General features: G+C 32.5%; 2 protein-coding genes across 3 annotated transcripts; both read right to left on the bottom strand.

Annotated features, from left to right (window-relative positions):
• Positions 1 to 1,565: 1,565 nt before the first annotated feature.
• Positions 1,566 to 2,259, bottom strand: LOC146898165 (uncharacterized). The gene has a single exon (XM_085738547.1). It carries the CDS (start codon positions 2,040 to 2,042, stop codon positions 1,839 to 1,841), a length of 204 nt encoding a protein of 67 aa, XP_085594673.1. The 5' UTR covers positions 2,043 to 2,259; the 3' UTR covers positions 1,566 to 1,838.
• A 5,591-nt stretch (positions 2,260 to 7,850) lies between these two features.
• Positions 7,851 to 9,183, bottom strand: LOC146898164 (uncharacterized). Of its 2 annotated transcripts, XM_085734168.1 has the most exons (3): positions 9,065 to 9,183; positions 8,397 to 8,953; positions 7,851 to 8,282 (listed from the first exon to the last, which is right to left on the bottom strand). In XM_085734168.1, exons 2-3 carry the CDS (start codon positions 8,949 to 8,951, stop codon positions 8,076 to 8,078), a joined length of 762 nt encoding a protein of 253 aa, XP_085590294.1. In that variant the 5' UTR covers positions 8,952 to 8,953; positions 9,065 to 9,183; the 3' UTR covers positions 7,851 to 8,075. The 2 variants fall into 2 exon arrangements, with proteins under 2 accessions (XP_085590294.1, XP_085590292.1); XM_085734166.1 differs by lacking the exon at positions 9,065 to 9,183 and having other exon boundaries at positions 8,397 to 9,052.
• Between the last annotated feature and the right edge of the window lie 6,629 nt (positions 9,184 to 15,812).

Below are 15,812 nucleotides of genomic sequence, written 5' to 3'. Positions count from 1 at the left end.
GAGAGATGTGATCTATCAAGTACAAGTTCATTTCTACTAGATTAAATAAAATATGATACGGCTTAGAAATTTAACAGTGAAAAGCACACATTTACATTTTATTCATGTATACTAGAGAAAACCATAGAAAAAAAAAGTTGTAGATAAACCCAACACCCTATTAAGATTGAGTTGAATTGGCAAGATGGTGTTATGTTTTCTTGGAGTAAACTCTTCTTCAATGTTTCATGTTTGATTCTCTCCGTTGCAAATTTAGATGAGTTAGTCTATCTTCAAAAATAAAAAGATTGTTTTTAGTGCATATACTCGACATATTTCAATTCCTTGTAAGATCCTTTACAATAATACAATTTTTTGTTTATAAAAAAACATTAAAACCAATCCTAGACATACGTACAAAATAGATTATAATTTTTTTCAGAGAGAGAAGATTATAATTTTTATATGGTCCTATGTCTGAGACTGAAATAGATAACAAACCCAAAGTCAGTTTAGATCAAATCCCTTTGCGAAAAAGAAAAGAAAAGAAAAAGTCACGCCAATCAATTAAATTATTCAAAACAAGATCTTACTTGAAAAACAAATCAGATTTCTTATCACTATAAATTCAGAAGAAGAAAAAACCTAATTGGATTGATTCAATAGTGAGTGTGTTTGACTCAATATCTCAGGTTCAATTTTATTTGGTATCTAGATTCCATGCAAAACTTTACTCCCGAGTTTTAATAACATTTTGAAAATTTAAAAAAAATCAGAAAAATAAACCACCATTCATATTTTATATTTTACTATTTTTGATAAAACCAACACATTTTATTTTAAATAGTCTGATATTCTAAAATTTTGCTAGACAATAATCTAATCATTTTGAGTAATAATTAGTTATTTTTCAATTAATATAGTTTTGAATTAATTTTGAGTACTTAGCTTTTTCTGGGTATTTTGAATAAAAACACATTTTTAGTAACTATGCAAACAACCCAAGTCCAACCAATTCTTTCTGGGTATTTTCTTAGTATATCAAATAATTCTCCTATATATTTAATTTTGGCCAAATACCTCCCTGGGTCCTTTAAGTTTCACGTTTGTAACAGATAGGTCCTTTAAGTTTTTTAGGTAACAGATAGGTCCTTTAAGTTTCTAAGGTTTCAGATAGGTCCTTTAAGTTTCGAGTTTGTTTCAGATAGGTCCTTCATATCAACTCCGTTAAGGACCTATCTGAAACTTTAGAAACTTAAAGGACCTATCTGTTACCTAAAAAACTTAAAGGACCTATCTGTTACAAACATGAAACTTAAAGGACCCAGAGAGGTATTTGGCCTTTAATTTTTTTGCAACTTATACCAAAATTCCAGCAAACCACCAAAGAACCGAACATGTGATGTGTGAACAAGAACCTCTATTTTATTATATTTTGTCCAAATCTTGTACTCAACTTAGGATCAAATCAAATTATCAAATCATACACAAAGGATAAGAACAATAGGATCAAATCAAATCAAATCAAATTATCAAATCATACACAAAGGCTAAGAACAAAACTAAAAAAAAAAAAAACAACAATATGATGAACCACATAAAATTTATTTATTCCATTCATTGTTACATAGGACTATTGAAGACAAATAACTGAATCGAATCATCTCAAAAGATCAAAACAATTTCAGAAAATTACAACAATTAAACTTAATAATCCGCAACAAAACAACCTCATCATTAACATCATACATACATGATGGAATTGACTACTCTAATAAATGAAAAATAATAGCAATAAGGTAACATATTTAATTTACATTAAGATGTGGTTCAAATTAAATATATTGAAAATTTGAAATCTACCTTGTATTGTTGCATAGCAAACAATTCAACATCCTAGACCAAGCTATCCTTAAACGAGGATAAATTCTGTTGCTATATGTTGTTGATTCCCTCATAACAGATTCCATGGTTTCTACAAAGAGGTTCAAGCTTCTTATTGGTGGAATATAAAGTGTTAAAGGAACAACAGAGAAAGCCACTGTGAAGAACAATTGCAGCATTTTTTTTCCTTATATGAGATGTGTAGAAACAAAATTCAATTCTTTATCATAAATTGAATCCTTTATGATAAAAAAGTGTTTGGTTTTGAATTTTTTTGGATGAACTTTGTGGATGGATGCAAGAGAAGAGTCAATGAAATGAGAGAGGACTAGAAAGTTGAGGAAAGAGAAAGAAGGTTTTTGTGTGATATAAAGGGCATTAAAAAAAAGGAAAGAAAATAAGAGAGGTGGCAGATAGATGATATAGGGACAGATAAAGAAACACATATCGAATAGCAAGTTCTAGAAACATAGTACATAAATGCATATTTATCCAAAAAATACAAAGAGCTTAAATGTATTTTATTTTTTTATTTTATATAAAATAAAAAATTTCCAATTTTTTTAACTATCTTAATCATTGTGGAAGTTTTTTTTCTTTCTTTCTAATTATGGTGGGGTGAGTGCTTATGCTGTGGGATGGAAAAAAGTAGGAACATATAAAAAAAGAGAAATAATATTTAAAAACCACTTTTAAATAACTTTTGTGATAACTTTCTCTCATATTCTCATTGTACTTTTATTCTCTCTCTTTTCTTTTCTTTCTTTATTGTTATTATGCAATCAGAGTAGAGGAAAAAAAAAGTTATCAATAGAGTTGTTTGATTTTGGTTGTTTAAATATCACTCATCTAAAAAAATATGTTCCTAGGTGATCTCTTAAATAGTTTATACTTTAAAACTAACGGAAATACTAACAAATATTTTCAAGACACTCTTTACGCACCTAAAGTAATAAGATCTTGTCCTCACTAGCTTATCTCAGTTGGCATGGACAATACATAACATATGTAAAGTTCGCGGTTCGAACCCTTGCCACCACAAAAAAAAAGTAAAAGATTTTATGAATGTTTGTGTATTTATTATATTAGAAATTAACGTCTTTGACTTTGTTAAAGAATAGTTTCTTAATTAAGAATCTTTAAAGAGTGTCTCGGAACATTCGTTAGCAAGACCCTAAAACTAATTAGTCTATAAATTTATGCATAATGCTCTTATTGAATTTATGCTATTGAAACACAACTAAAATCATTCTTGCAATAACAACAATCAAGTCTTATCATGTTAAATATGGTCGGCTACATGAATCAAATTACGCCATAATGTTCTATAAGAAACCATATTTAGATCCAACTCATTAACCTCTAAATCTTTCATAATAGTTCTCTTATAGTTTTTCTAATTCTTCCTCTACCTCTTCTAATCTGATTGTCCTACATATGATACACTCTTCATACTACAACATCTATTGATCTTCTCTTAACATGTCCAAACCACCTAATCATATTTTATACCATATTTTCTAGTGTAGTGCTAACCCAACTCTCTCTCTCTCTCTCTCTCTCTCTCTCTCTCTCTCTCTCTATCTATCTCTCTCTAGTGGTGTCATTCCTAATCATATCCCGTCTAGTTTTACCACTCATCTAGGGGAACATCCTCATATCTGCTATGCTTACTTGATTTCCGTTTTGGTTCTTAACAGCCAACGTCCTGTACCATACAACATCGTTGGTGTGACTACTGTCCGTTAGAATTTTCTTTCAATTTAAATGGTACTTTCTTATCACATAAAACACACGAGGCTCTTCTTCGTTTCAACCACCCAACTTGAATATGATGATTTGCATATGCTTCTATTTCTCCGTCATTTTGTACCGTCGACACAAGATATGATATGACCTCCCACTTTCGCCTCCATCGTAGAACTACTTCTCCTTTTGTTGAAGTTTCATTCCATATACTCTGTCTTGCTTCTACTCAGGTAGAAGCCTTACCTTTCTAAGGCTTGTCTCCGTGTCTTTAACTTCCCATTAAATTCCTTCATCAACTCTCCAAGCAAGATTACATCATGCAAATATATCTTGGTGCACACCCTTGGATGTGTTCCGTAAGCAGGTTTAAAACTAAAGTTTAATGGTAAGGGCTTATGGTTGACCCTTGACTTTGTCATACTGTTTTGGAGAAATCGTCAATAGTCCCGTCTCGCGTCCTCACAATAGTAGAAGCCCCCTCATACGTATCTTAGATAGCTATAATATAAGCAATATGAACCCATTTATTCTCTATGGCTTTCCACTAATTCTCTCTAGGTACTTTACCATACGCCTTCTTCAAAATCATTAAAAACTAAGTACAAGTATTTTTCTATCTGTCCGATATCTTTCCATCACACATCTAAGTAGGTAGATCACATCTATAAGCAATCTCTTCGGAATAAAACCAAATTGGTTGTTGGTAACTTGAGTCTCTTTTCTTAGCCTTCACTCGATCAATCACCATTTCCTATAACTTTATGGTATTACTAATTAGTTTAATTCACCTATAATTAACACAATTTTGTATATCCTCATTGTTCTTATAGATCATAATTGATGCGCTTCTTCTCCACCCACCCAACATCTTCGTTTTCCTTATAATCTTGTTAAAAGTTTGGTGAGCCACACAATTTCTCTATGCCTAAAATTTTCCACACTTCAATAGGTATATTGTCTGCCCAACTACCTTGCCATTACTCATCCTTTTCGACAATTCTCTTACCTTGTGCGCTTGAATTTTACGACAGTAGTTATAGTTTTGAATCTCCTATCTGATGTCTAGAATGTTAGAGTTTGGTAAGATCTCATATCCTTTATTAAATAAGATGTGGAAATACTTCTTTCATCTATCCTTGATATCTCTTTCTTGAGCCAAAACTTTACCCTCTTCATCTTTAATACACTTTACTTAATCCAAGTCTCTTGTATTTCTTTCTCGTCCCTTACCAAGCTTATATATAATTTTTTTATCCCTCGTTAGCTCTTCAAGATTGGTATAATTCATCAAAAGCTTGAGCTCTTGCTTTGCTCATCGCATTCTTGGTCTCTTTCTTAGCTATCTTATATTTATCCCAACACTCGACATTTTTACACCTAAAGCAACCCTTAAAACATTCCCTTTTGATTATGACTTTACTCTGAACACTGTCATTCCACCACCAAGATTCTTTACCCCTAGGTCCAAAACCCCTTGATTCTCCCAGCGTCTCTTTTGTTACTTTTTAAATTTCATGTGCCGTCTTGTCTCACATATCATTTGCGCTTCTTTGTGGTTGCCTAAAACCTCCCTCCAAGATCTTGTGTTGGAAAATCCTTTGTTTCCACCCTTTAAATGCCACCACTTGATTCACGGAGCCCCACTGTGGCTTATTCTCTTCGCACCACTTTTGACCCTTACATCCATAACCAATACTCCATGCTGGTAGTTAGGCTTTCTCTAGGTATGACTTTACAGTCCCAACAAGTCTTCCTATCCGATTTCATAATAAGGAAGAAATCTTTCAGGGAACATGTCACCCCATACTTGTAAGTGATAAAATGCTCCTCTCTTTTCCTAAAACACATATTAGCTATAGTAATGTCAAAAGCTGATGAAAAATCTAGGATGTATTTCTCCTCTGCATTTATCTCTCTGAGACCGTATCCCCATGCAAGCCCTCAAAACCTCAAACACTCCTAACATGCCCATTTGAATCGCATCCTAGAAAGATCTTTTCTCCTAACGGTATATTCTGAATTAAGCTTTCTAATTCTTCCCAAAACTTTACTTTAAGATGTTCTTCTAACCCTACTTGAGGTGCGTAAACGCTAATAACATTGAAGGTGTCTTGTTCCACTACAAATTTTAGAGATATAATTTGATCTCCTATCCATTTAAAATCGACAATATCTTTCTTCCACTCCTTATCCACAATAATGCCTACCCCATTTCTCGCTCTAACTTTATCAATGTACCAAAGTTTAAATCCTAAACTATCTAATTCTTTCGCCTTTCCACCCACCCATTTAATTTCTTGTAGGCACATAAAATTATTCCTCCTCTTAGTTAGTGTCCACTACTTCCATAGATTTTCTTGTAAGAGTGTCTAAAAAATTATATTGTTTGAATATTTTTTAGGGACTATAATGTTTGAAAAGATTTTAATATTTAATAGACATTTTAATAATGATATGTAGTTTTAGATGTGCTATTTGTAACGACCAAGAGGAAGACATTTTGCAAATTTTCTTTATGTGCAACAAGAGTATCCAGTGATGGCAGTTTTTCGTGTCATGCTTTGGATCCTTTGGTAGCATAGCAACAACAAAGTCAAGAATGATGCTAACGAAACAATCCAAGAGGTATGTGAGAGAGGTTGCTCGTTGTTAGCAAAGTTGGAAAAACGCCTAGCTTGTGCGAGGTGTGGTGTTTCAGGTGCTCATGTAAATATATGTAAATTAGTTTTTATTATTAGATCAATAAAACACATCAATAAATTAAATGAGATATGATGAAATTTATGATCTAATGGTAAAAACACACTTGTATATGATGAACGACTATTTTTATTTGCATACATTAGACAAAATCCCAAACCACATGTAGGTCGTTATAAATGCAATGTTGATGCATTGTTCTCAAATGCTCTCAACATAGTAGGAATTAGGATATGCATAAGGAATGACCATAGGAGATTTGTCCTTGGCAAAACCAAGTCGACCCTCTCCAATCCCTGAGGTTAATATAGTTGGACTCAAAAGACAATTGTGGATAATCTTTATGAGAAGAAAACTAGTGTCTCAAATTTCAATGTCATTATTAGTGATTGGAGACACACTTTAGCTATATGTCTTGCAAACTCTCATGTTAGAAGACAAAACAACGAGGTTGTTTACGGTCGTTTTGTTAGGATATATAGTTCATTCTTTAGTTAGTTTTCATATTTTTATTGATATTCCGACATATATTTAACTCTTATATTAAATGAAGTGCATTAAGCTTGTTACCATCCAAAAAGATTGAATAAAATGTTAAGAGAATTTTTTTTAACATTCAAACATAAATATTCAATTAAATTATATAGAAATATAAAAATTCTTTTTTAAATATCTTTATTGTTTATAGAATTATTATTGACAACCGCAAAAAGAAAATATAATTTTAGATTCTTTATTTTTACAAAAAAAAAAACAAAAAGAGAACAAATATAAAAAAACACACACATATATATGTAACGATTGTCATTGATGAATTAAATGAATTAATTATATGATTTTTTATTTTAATTAATTATATATTATCTATATCTATCTGTATATTAGTAAATTGTTTGAACGTCAAATTTCTTTCCTAAAAAACAAAATTGTTAAAACGTCAAATTAACTAGTACGGTTTATATATGAGCACGTAGCGCCCCACTCTTTTCGGCCAAGAGTAAATACTCAACTTAGTCCCTAAATTTTAACGCGTCGGCCAACTTAGTCCCTCAATTATACGAAATTTCTAATTAGTCCCTGAATTTGTAAATTGTCAATCAATTTCGTCCTTCTGTCCAAACGGAGGGTTAACGGGCTGACGTGGCCGTTAACCTCTCACATGTCATACGCCACGTAGGCAGGGACTAATTTGGCCGAAAATAACAAACATTTTTAAGGACTAAATTGATTGATTTGCAGAAATTTTTTTGGCTTCTTCCCAAACAGCTCTTTTCTTCCCCAACGTATCTGTCTTCCCCAATTGTATAAAATTGGAACCCTAATTAAACAATATGCAATCTACATTCTAATTAAATGGGAATATGGGAAAAAACTGTTATTAAAGTCGAGCTTCATCTTCAAGCTCCAACTTTAATGGTGATGAAAAGAGGTTGAAGATGATTCAGAAATGTAACCTTCAAATACATCCCTACGTAATATTAAAAACCATCAAATAAGTCCCTGAATTTTTTAATCATATATCAAATAGATCCTTGAAATTACACAACACACAAATTGAAACTGAAATATTATATAGGCAAAAGTCATAGGTCATAAGTCATAAGTCTGAGAAATTACATAGGCAAAAGCAACCCAATTTTGGGGCATTAACAAGTCATAAGTCTTAAACGGCAAGTTAAGCAAAAAGAAACCCAACTATGGGGCATAATTCAAACAAGCCTAAATATTACAAATCCAAAACATCTATTAAACTCCAGGAAGCATCACTTCTTTGGAAATCCGGGAGTTGGTATAAACTCCATGAATTTAGTAGGTTGAGTCGAACCGGGTGGACCATAGGTAGGATATGGAACCCTAATCATGCCAGCAGGAGGTTGATGAGCTGGTGCAGGACCCCTCATTGGTGTTTGCTTAGGCCTATCAGCTGAAGGAACCGGTCCTATAAGGCCATACCTCCTTGGTGCAACACTCTGAAATTGTAAAATCAATCAAATTAGTCCCTAAAATCATACATAATCAATCATATCAGTCCTTCAGTTAATATACTAATTGCCAAAACGATCCTTAAAAATTAAGAGTCATACCTGTCCAGCATTTGCAACATTTCCTACAGTTTCTGCATTTCCAGGCACAACATTTTGTGGCACAGAGTATGAAGCATTTCCAGGCACAACATTTTCTGGCACAAAGTTAGGAGCATTTTCTGGCACAACATTTTCTGGCACTTCATTAGAAGCATTCCGAGCATTTTCATCCACAACATCTACATTGCCAGCATCAATCCAGTCCTTTGGTCTTCTACTAACACCTTGCTCCATACAACTTCTTGCATTATGACCAACCAATCCACACCTCCCACATTGAGTGTCATTGTAGGTCTTCTTTATCTGACTCCCACAACCAGGTTCCTCATTACCATCCTTTCTTCTGGCCTTCTTTGGTCTTCCTGGAGCCCGTTTAACCTTTGGTGGCACAGGTTTGTCATAAGGAGTTGATTCCCAATATATTTGGGAATTAACTGGCTGAATGAAGTAGTTGTATGTTGCCCTATAAGATCCAAGGGTCAACCAAGCATGACAATGGTCTTCTGGCTTTAAACCTCTCAATGCAAGGGCTGAACATGCATGCATACATGGCATTCCTGTTGCATTCAAATCCAACATGTTCCAGTTCAAATCCAAAACACCAGAATAAAACATGTTCAACTATTGAAATCCAAACCAACACAAAAGTATAAAAATAAAACACTTACCAGTTAATTGCCAAAATCTGCAGGTGCAAGTTTGCTTAAATATATCAACATCCACCTTGATTTTGTAGTTGTTTTCTATCTGATACCTTTGCCTTGGATTATCACCACTCCACACTGGTGTCCAATTGTGACTGGCAAGCTTCTCTTTCTCTAGCCTACTTTTCTGCCAAGGACACAGTGGTCCAGCTCTCCCATCAACCATATTGTCTTCTTCCATTCCTTGAGTTGCACCAACATTGCCTTCTTCCCTTCCTTCAGTAGCATCATCATTTTTCTCCTGCATATCATCAACATTCTCCTCTTCATTACCAACCCTATTTTGCACATTAGCAACCAAACAGTCCACCACATTTCTTTCCTCAGCAGTTAGTATGTCAACCTCCATAACTTTAAATGGTTCCTCCTCAGTTGTTTTCCCATTTCTCAGAGATTCTTCCATTGCTCTCTCAAGCTCCTCCCTCTCTTCAGTTGTTAATGGAACAATTTCAACCTCATCACTATCAACCACATGTTGTGCATATATTTCAACTTCATTACCATTAGACCTTGCAGCTTGCACCATATCCAAAAGATGTTGATCAGTTGTTAATGGAGTCAAGCAGATGTTCAGATCATTTGCAACACCCTCATACGGCTTCATGTACCCTAGTTTAGATACCTTGAAGTAGCTTCTGCAGCGTTTCACCATCTTCTCAATATCCCACAAACACAACTCATCGACATACATCTTTTCCCATACACAGAATTCACCGCCAACGTATTGCAGCCTCCGATTCTCATTTCACACTAAATCACCACCATGATGTAGTATTAGTGTGATATGGTCTTCCATCCTACAGATTTCGGTAAGCTTAGTTTTAATCACAAACAAAACAACAACAAAACACAAACCCTAAAATACGGACCCTATTCAGAAACTGTTTTATTCAACCTGTAATTTCCTTCATTACAAAGTTAAATGTTCATCAATTTTAGTAACAAACCAGAAAAAAAACCAAATTTTCAAATTTTTACAACTTAACCTAAAACCCTAAAAACGCATAATCAAACTAACTGTCTCAAAAACGCAAAACAAACACAATCAAAGAACAATGCAAGCATCAACGATCACAGAAAGCAAATAAACAAGATGATCCAAACTTAAAACGAAAAAACCTAAAAACGGACATAAACAGGGTCAAAACAAACACAAAATCTTGATGAACAACAGGAAATGCATTACCTTTAATCACAGTCTAGCAGAGGAACTTCAAAAACGTCAGAATCGCCGGAGATGATGATGATTTTGGAGGGGTGAGAATGGAGAAATTTTTAGCGGGAAGGAGTAGGTTCAAGGATGTGTTTGATGGTTCAGACTGAAATGTGAAGAAGGAGGAATATGTAATGCAGGGGCAAAATGGGAAAAGCAGGAAAAAAATAAACTGAAAAGTGAAAAATGAACTTTTTCCAAATCAATCAAATTAGTCCCTGAACACGTGGCTTCCTTCTTGCCACGCGTACAAGACAGCACAGCATGCAGGGCGACATGTCAGCATGGCTAACGGAGCACTTTGACGGAGGGACCTTTTTGATCGACGTTTCACAAACTCAGGGACTAATTAGAAATTTCGTATAATTGAGGGACTAAGTTGGCCGACGCGTGAAAATTCAGGGACTAATTTGATGGTTTAGTCTTTCGGCCAATTAGACATACGTATAGGTTATGAATTTGTGTAGAGTAAAAGTAAATTAATTTCTTTTGACTAAATGTAGAATTGACGTTTATTCATGGACGGACACATGTATTGCATTTTTAATCAACTTGGCGTTGAATTGTAGTAGATATATATGGGTTAGTGCCGAAGAAGTTACTCCCTCCGTCCCAAATTGTATGACATTTTGAGCATTTCACACATATTAAGAAATGCAATTAATATTATGTGAAAAAGAGATATTATAAGTTGTTTTACAAAATTATCCTTAATAAATACTCCATCCGTTTCAAAATACATGTCCAATTTTTGTAAAGTGCACTATTCACTTGACTTACTTTGACCATACTTTCTAACTAATATATAAATACAAACATTAGCATGTAAGATGTTGTTTGATTTGTCTCGACAAATATTTTCAAAATATTATATTTTTATAATTTTTTACTTTAGATAACTAAAGATATTAACTATCAAAATTGTGCATTGGCATATGTGAAGTAGTTGACTTGGACATGTATTTTGAAACAGAGGGAGTAATATGAGAAAGATAAATGAAAGAATTGAAAGAAGAGAGAGTAATAAATAGTTAAGGTCATAATAGGAAAAATAACATTAATGTTGCATTGGTATTGTAAAACGACATATAATTTGGGACAAATATTTTTCCCTAAAGCGACATACAATTTGGGACGGAGGGAGTACTTTATTTAGAAGGTACAATTTGTGGAAGGATGAATTCTTTTTGGTGGCGCGATTAATGCTCAATTCGCAATGAATGTGATTATGAACCAACTTGATTTGCTAATGCAATTCGAAGAGAGCCCGGTAACGGAGAAAGTATTTTGTTTTGGAAGGATCTTTGGACCGGCCGGGAACAACCGTTATGCCAACGGTTCCCAAACTTGTGTTTGGTAACATAAAAAAGTTAGCTTATAGTTTGTTGGACTAGCATATAAGGTTGTTTTGATAGAATGAAATGTGTTTGGTAAAAAACTTTTCTCATTAGCTTATAGCGTTTTTTAAGAAGCTAATCCAAGTAGCTTTTGAGTTTATAGGTTATGGCTTTTTACATTTTATTCCATTTTTAACCTTTAATATTATTTTTTATTAAAAAAATGACCATGTAAAACAAAGAAACTTCCACATAGTGCTTAATTTTTTTTTTTTTTTTTTTTTACGGTTTGCCTTATGTTGGTTCCTATTTATTTGATTTTTTTTTTGTTCCTGTTGGTTGAAATATTGTTCTAGATTTGATTTTTTTTATACGGTCTTTCTATTAAATTCATATCTAAATATTTATGTATTCCTTCAAATATATATATATATATATATATATATATATATATATATATATATTTATCATTATTTTTTCTTTGAACATATTTACCAATATAAATCAAAAGAAATAATTTTCCATAAAAATATTTTGAAATAAATTAAAATTATTAAGATAAATTCTTAGTTAAAATATTTATGGGTTAAAAAAGTTAAATTTTTTTATAAATTAAATTTATAATATATTAAACTTAAATTTTGTCAAAAAAAATATATATTAAACTTATATGTACTTTTAAGTCATTTTATATTTATTAGTAACTTCAAAAACTAATTTTACTAAACACTTTAATTTAAATCAGCAATCTTTTCAGCTATCAGCCATCATCAGCTATAAGTTAGCTTTTCAACGGACAATACTTGGGTGCCATTAATGGCACCGTGCCATTAAATCCTGGCCATTGATGACACCCAACACACACATCACACACACACACACACTTGGGGCAATGTGTGGCCCTGATCTAATGGCATGGTGCCATTAATGGCACCAAAGTGCCACCCCTTTTCAACTATAAGCTAACTTACAACTTAATTTTACCAAACACACCTTAGTTACAGATATATTCGTAAAAGGAGCAGAAAAACGCTGTAGCAAGGGTTTTTCTCAAGACTGGGGCTGGAACTGACAAAGGTATTGAACGAGGAGCTGGTTTATGTAACAGAATTTCAGTTAAAAGTTGTTATTTGACACTGCACAACATACTATCCAAGCTTGATTTCGATGCAGATTTTGCTGCGGCTGTTCAGCGTGTTTGGAAGACTTCAATTTTGTTAAAAATAAGCGTGTATGGGCGAAGATTGCTACAAGATAGATTATGAACATGTGTGGAATTGTGGAATAGAGGTGTGATTCGCAACATGCACTAGCAAAATTGTGTTTCCTGCTTTAGCGACGTTGAGACTGTCAACATTTATTTGCAGACTGAGTTAAATCCTCGTACATTGCGAAAATGGTTTTCAATTGGTCGGGTTGAATTGCAATCGTTTAGGGCGGTAATGATGTGATAAAAATCTTACTGACTTTCAACTCGATATGCAAATGAACAAAGGGAAAGAAAGTGTCACACTTAATTTGATTAACTACGATATAGTTTATTTGGTTGGAACAGAATGACATTTTGTTCAACATACAAGTAGTTAACTTTCTGAAGGTCGTAGATCGCATCAAAATGTTGTCTTGGTCTTGGTTCATTTGTCGGATGAATAAAAATAAGAATCTTGTTTTTTTTTAATTGATGGACTAATCCCCTCTCTTATATTCAAAGTGATTGAGCTAGACATTTTGTAATGGATTTTGAATACTTCTTGTATTCTCTTTATATTAAATTTTGCTTATATAAAAAAAAGTGGAGACGCCATAAAAGTTAAATACTCCTAGCACGAATTGGTTTTGAACTTGTAGTTTCTCTTAATCTATGTACCATTGCTAAAATGACATATATTTAAAAACCTAGGAAATATCTCAACAGCATCCCTAACTTAGAACCAGACATTGAGACTAGTAAAATCAAAATGAAGAGTTTAAGATGAAGTGAAAAAGTGGAAGAATAATTCAAATTACAAAATCTAAAAGGATCAAATACGAAATTGTAATCAACAAAGGTTGAATAAGCACCGTGATTTTTATGGAAGTCATTTAAGAAAAAGGAGGACAACCTTGAGTCATAACATATAATAAAACATGAACTCTTATATTATCTTATACCTGTAGTTTCTCAAGCTCCTTGAGCCTGATTTAAAATTTAATCAAGTATTGATAATAACTTAATTCAACTAATGCAGTGTTTGGTTTCACATTTTTATCACGTTTCACGCTTTCCAATGTCACTTTTACCCTGACTTTATGACGCTGGAAATTCCAGCTTTTGCCTAGACATGCGTTTTTTTGACTTTGCACCGCTATTTCAAACACATACTAAGTGTACAAACAAGGACTTCCACCGTTCAAGGTGTCGGTTTAAAACATCAAAGTCACGAAAAACCATTCATACAATATTTCAGGTAGCTAGTAAACTCAACTTGCCACTTAAACAAGTTCAATTTTTCATTTACAACCTTTCTCATAGCAACAAAATGTCACATGTAAGTATAGTGTGTGATATACGACCAAAGTTTGGTTCCATGACACTCACGAATTCAGTTCCACACTTATAAACATCTTCACAAGTAAATAATGCAATCTCTCTTTATCAAACTTGGACATTGAACGGAAAGAAATAACATGCCGTTCCAAATGGTAACTCATATGCTAAGAAAATAAAATTATAGTGAAAAATAAACAACTCAACTTATATAAAACAAATCCAATATGGGTTTTCTTCTGCACATTTAAAATGTATATTGCATGATTAGCCCATCATATAGTTGATTGAATTTGTTAGGTTTGGTAAAATTAACGGTTGAACTAACTAATAAACATGAAATGATATTAAAAAAAAAAGTTTAGTTCATATTTTTTTTTCTTTCAATTCAGAGAACAAAGGTAAAATAGAGAAAAAAAAGTTTTAAGTTTTAAGCTATAAGCTATTTGAAGTAGTTTATCAAAAAAAGTTATAAGCTTGTGAGAAAAAAAACGTTACGGTATTAGCACATCTTTTAAAATATTTGAATTTAATTATAATAATTATAAAGTTAGAGATATATGATTGATATTGCGTTGCAGTGTAATTTTTTACACTAACTATGTATCAAATTTTTAAAAAAAATCATGCCTATTTGTGATTTTTTTAGTACGTTCAATTTAGAAATTTATTGATTAAAAAACAAAAACAAAAATTGAAGGACATAATCCTAACCCAGTAACAAAAATGATAAGAAAAATAAAAATAAAAAAACTCATCATATTACATAAGGATTTCATTTCTATTTTATCGAATAAGGTTAAATAATTTTTTCATCCCCGAAAAAAATAGTAAATTGGTATTTTAGTCTCTACAAAGTAAAACATGATATTTTTGTCAACCCAAAATTTATCATTTCGTTTTAGGTCTTTAATGGACAGTTTCTGTTCATATTAATATCAAATTTTGATCATTTTATGTCCAAGATGTGTTAAGGTTATGTCAATCTATTATGTTCAATCATGGTATGTCCATATTATTTATATTCCAGAAATGCGAATGACATGTCAAAATTATGACCGTTAGGGACAAAAGAACGAAATAGAAAATTTTAAAAGAACGAAAACATCTTGTTTTATTTTTTAAAGATTAAAATAAAAATATTCTATATTAATTAACCCACTTGGGTTGGTATGGTGATATTTGCTTGAGACCTAGAAGTGTGCTATTCTTCGTGGTCTCATGTTCGATTATCTCTGGTGTCAATTTTGATTGACTAATTTAGCTTCTTCAAAAAAAAATTAACCATATTGAATGTAGTTTTTCTGTCATGCGGAGGATCAAGAGCAATGACTCCTCAGCTATCAGTTTTAGTGGAAAAAGACACCAACATTGTCTCAACATCATTGCACGTAGAAGAAAGCCATGCTTAAGGAAATCTTGTTATTTTTTCATAATCTTCATTTGCTGAAGAATAACTTTATGGTAATTTCGCTTGATCATCATTAGTTAAGTTTTCAAGCAATACACCCTTTAATTACAACTTAATAGTTAATATCAACTTTCAAAGAAGAGTTAGAACCCCCTCATTTTATCTTTCGCTCTAGCTTGTTGCTTCATGGTTTTTTTACGTGGTGCAACTTGATGATTTTTCTA

The sequence above is a fragment of the Medicago sativa genome, chromosome 8, assembly GCF_051527215.1.
Source record: "Medicago sativa cultivar Bolivia chromosome 8, Bolivia_mono, whole genome shotgun sequence".
Taxonomy (NCBI): Eukaryota; Viridiplantae; Streptophyta; class Magnoliopsida; order Fabales; family Fabaceae; genus Medicago; species Medicago sativa.
Note: the sequence above shows the minus strand (reverse complement) of the source record. Positions and strands in the feature narration are given on the sequence as shown.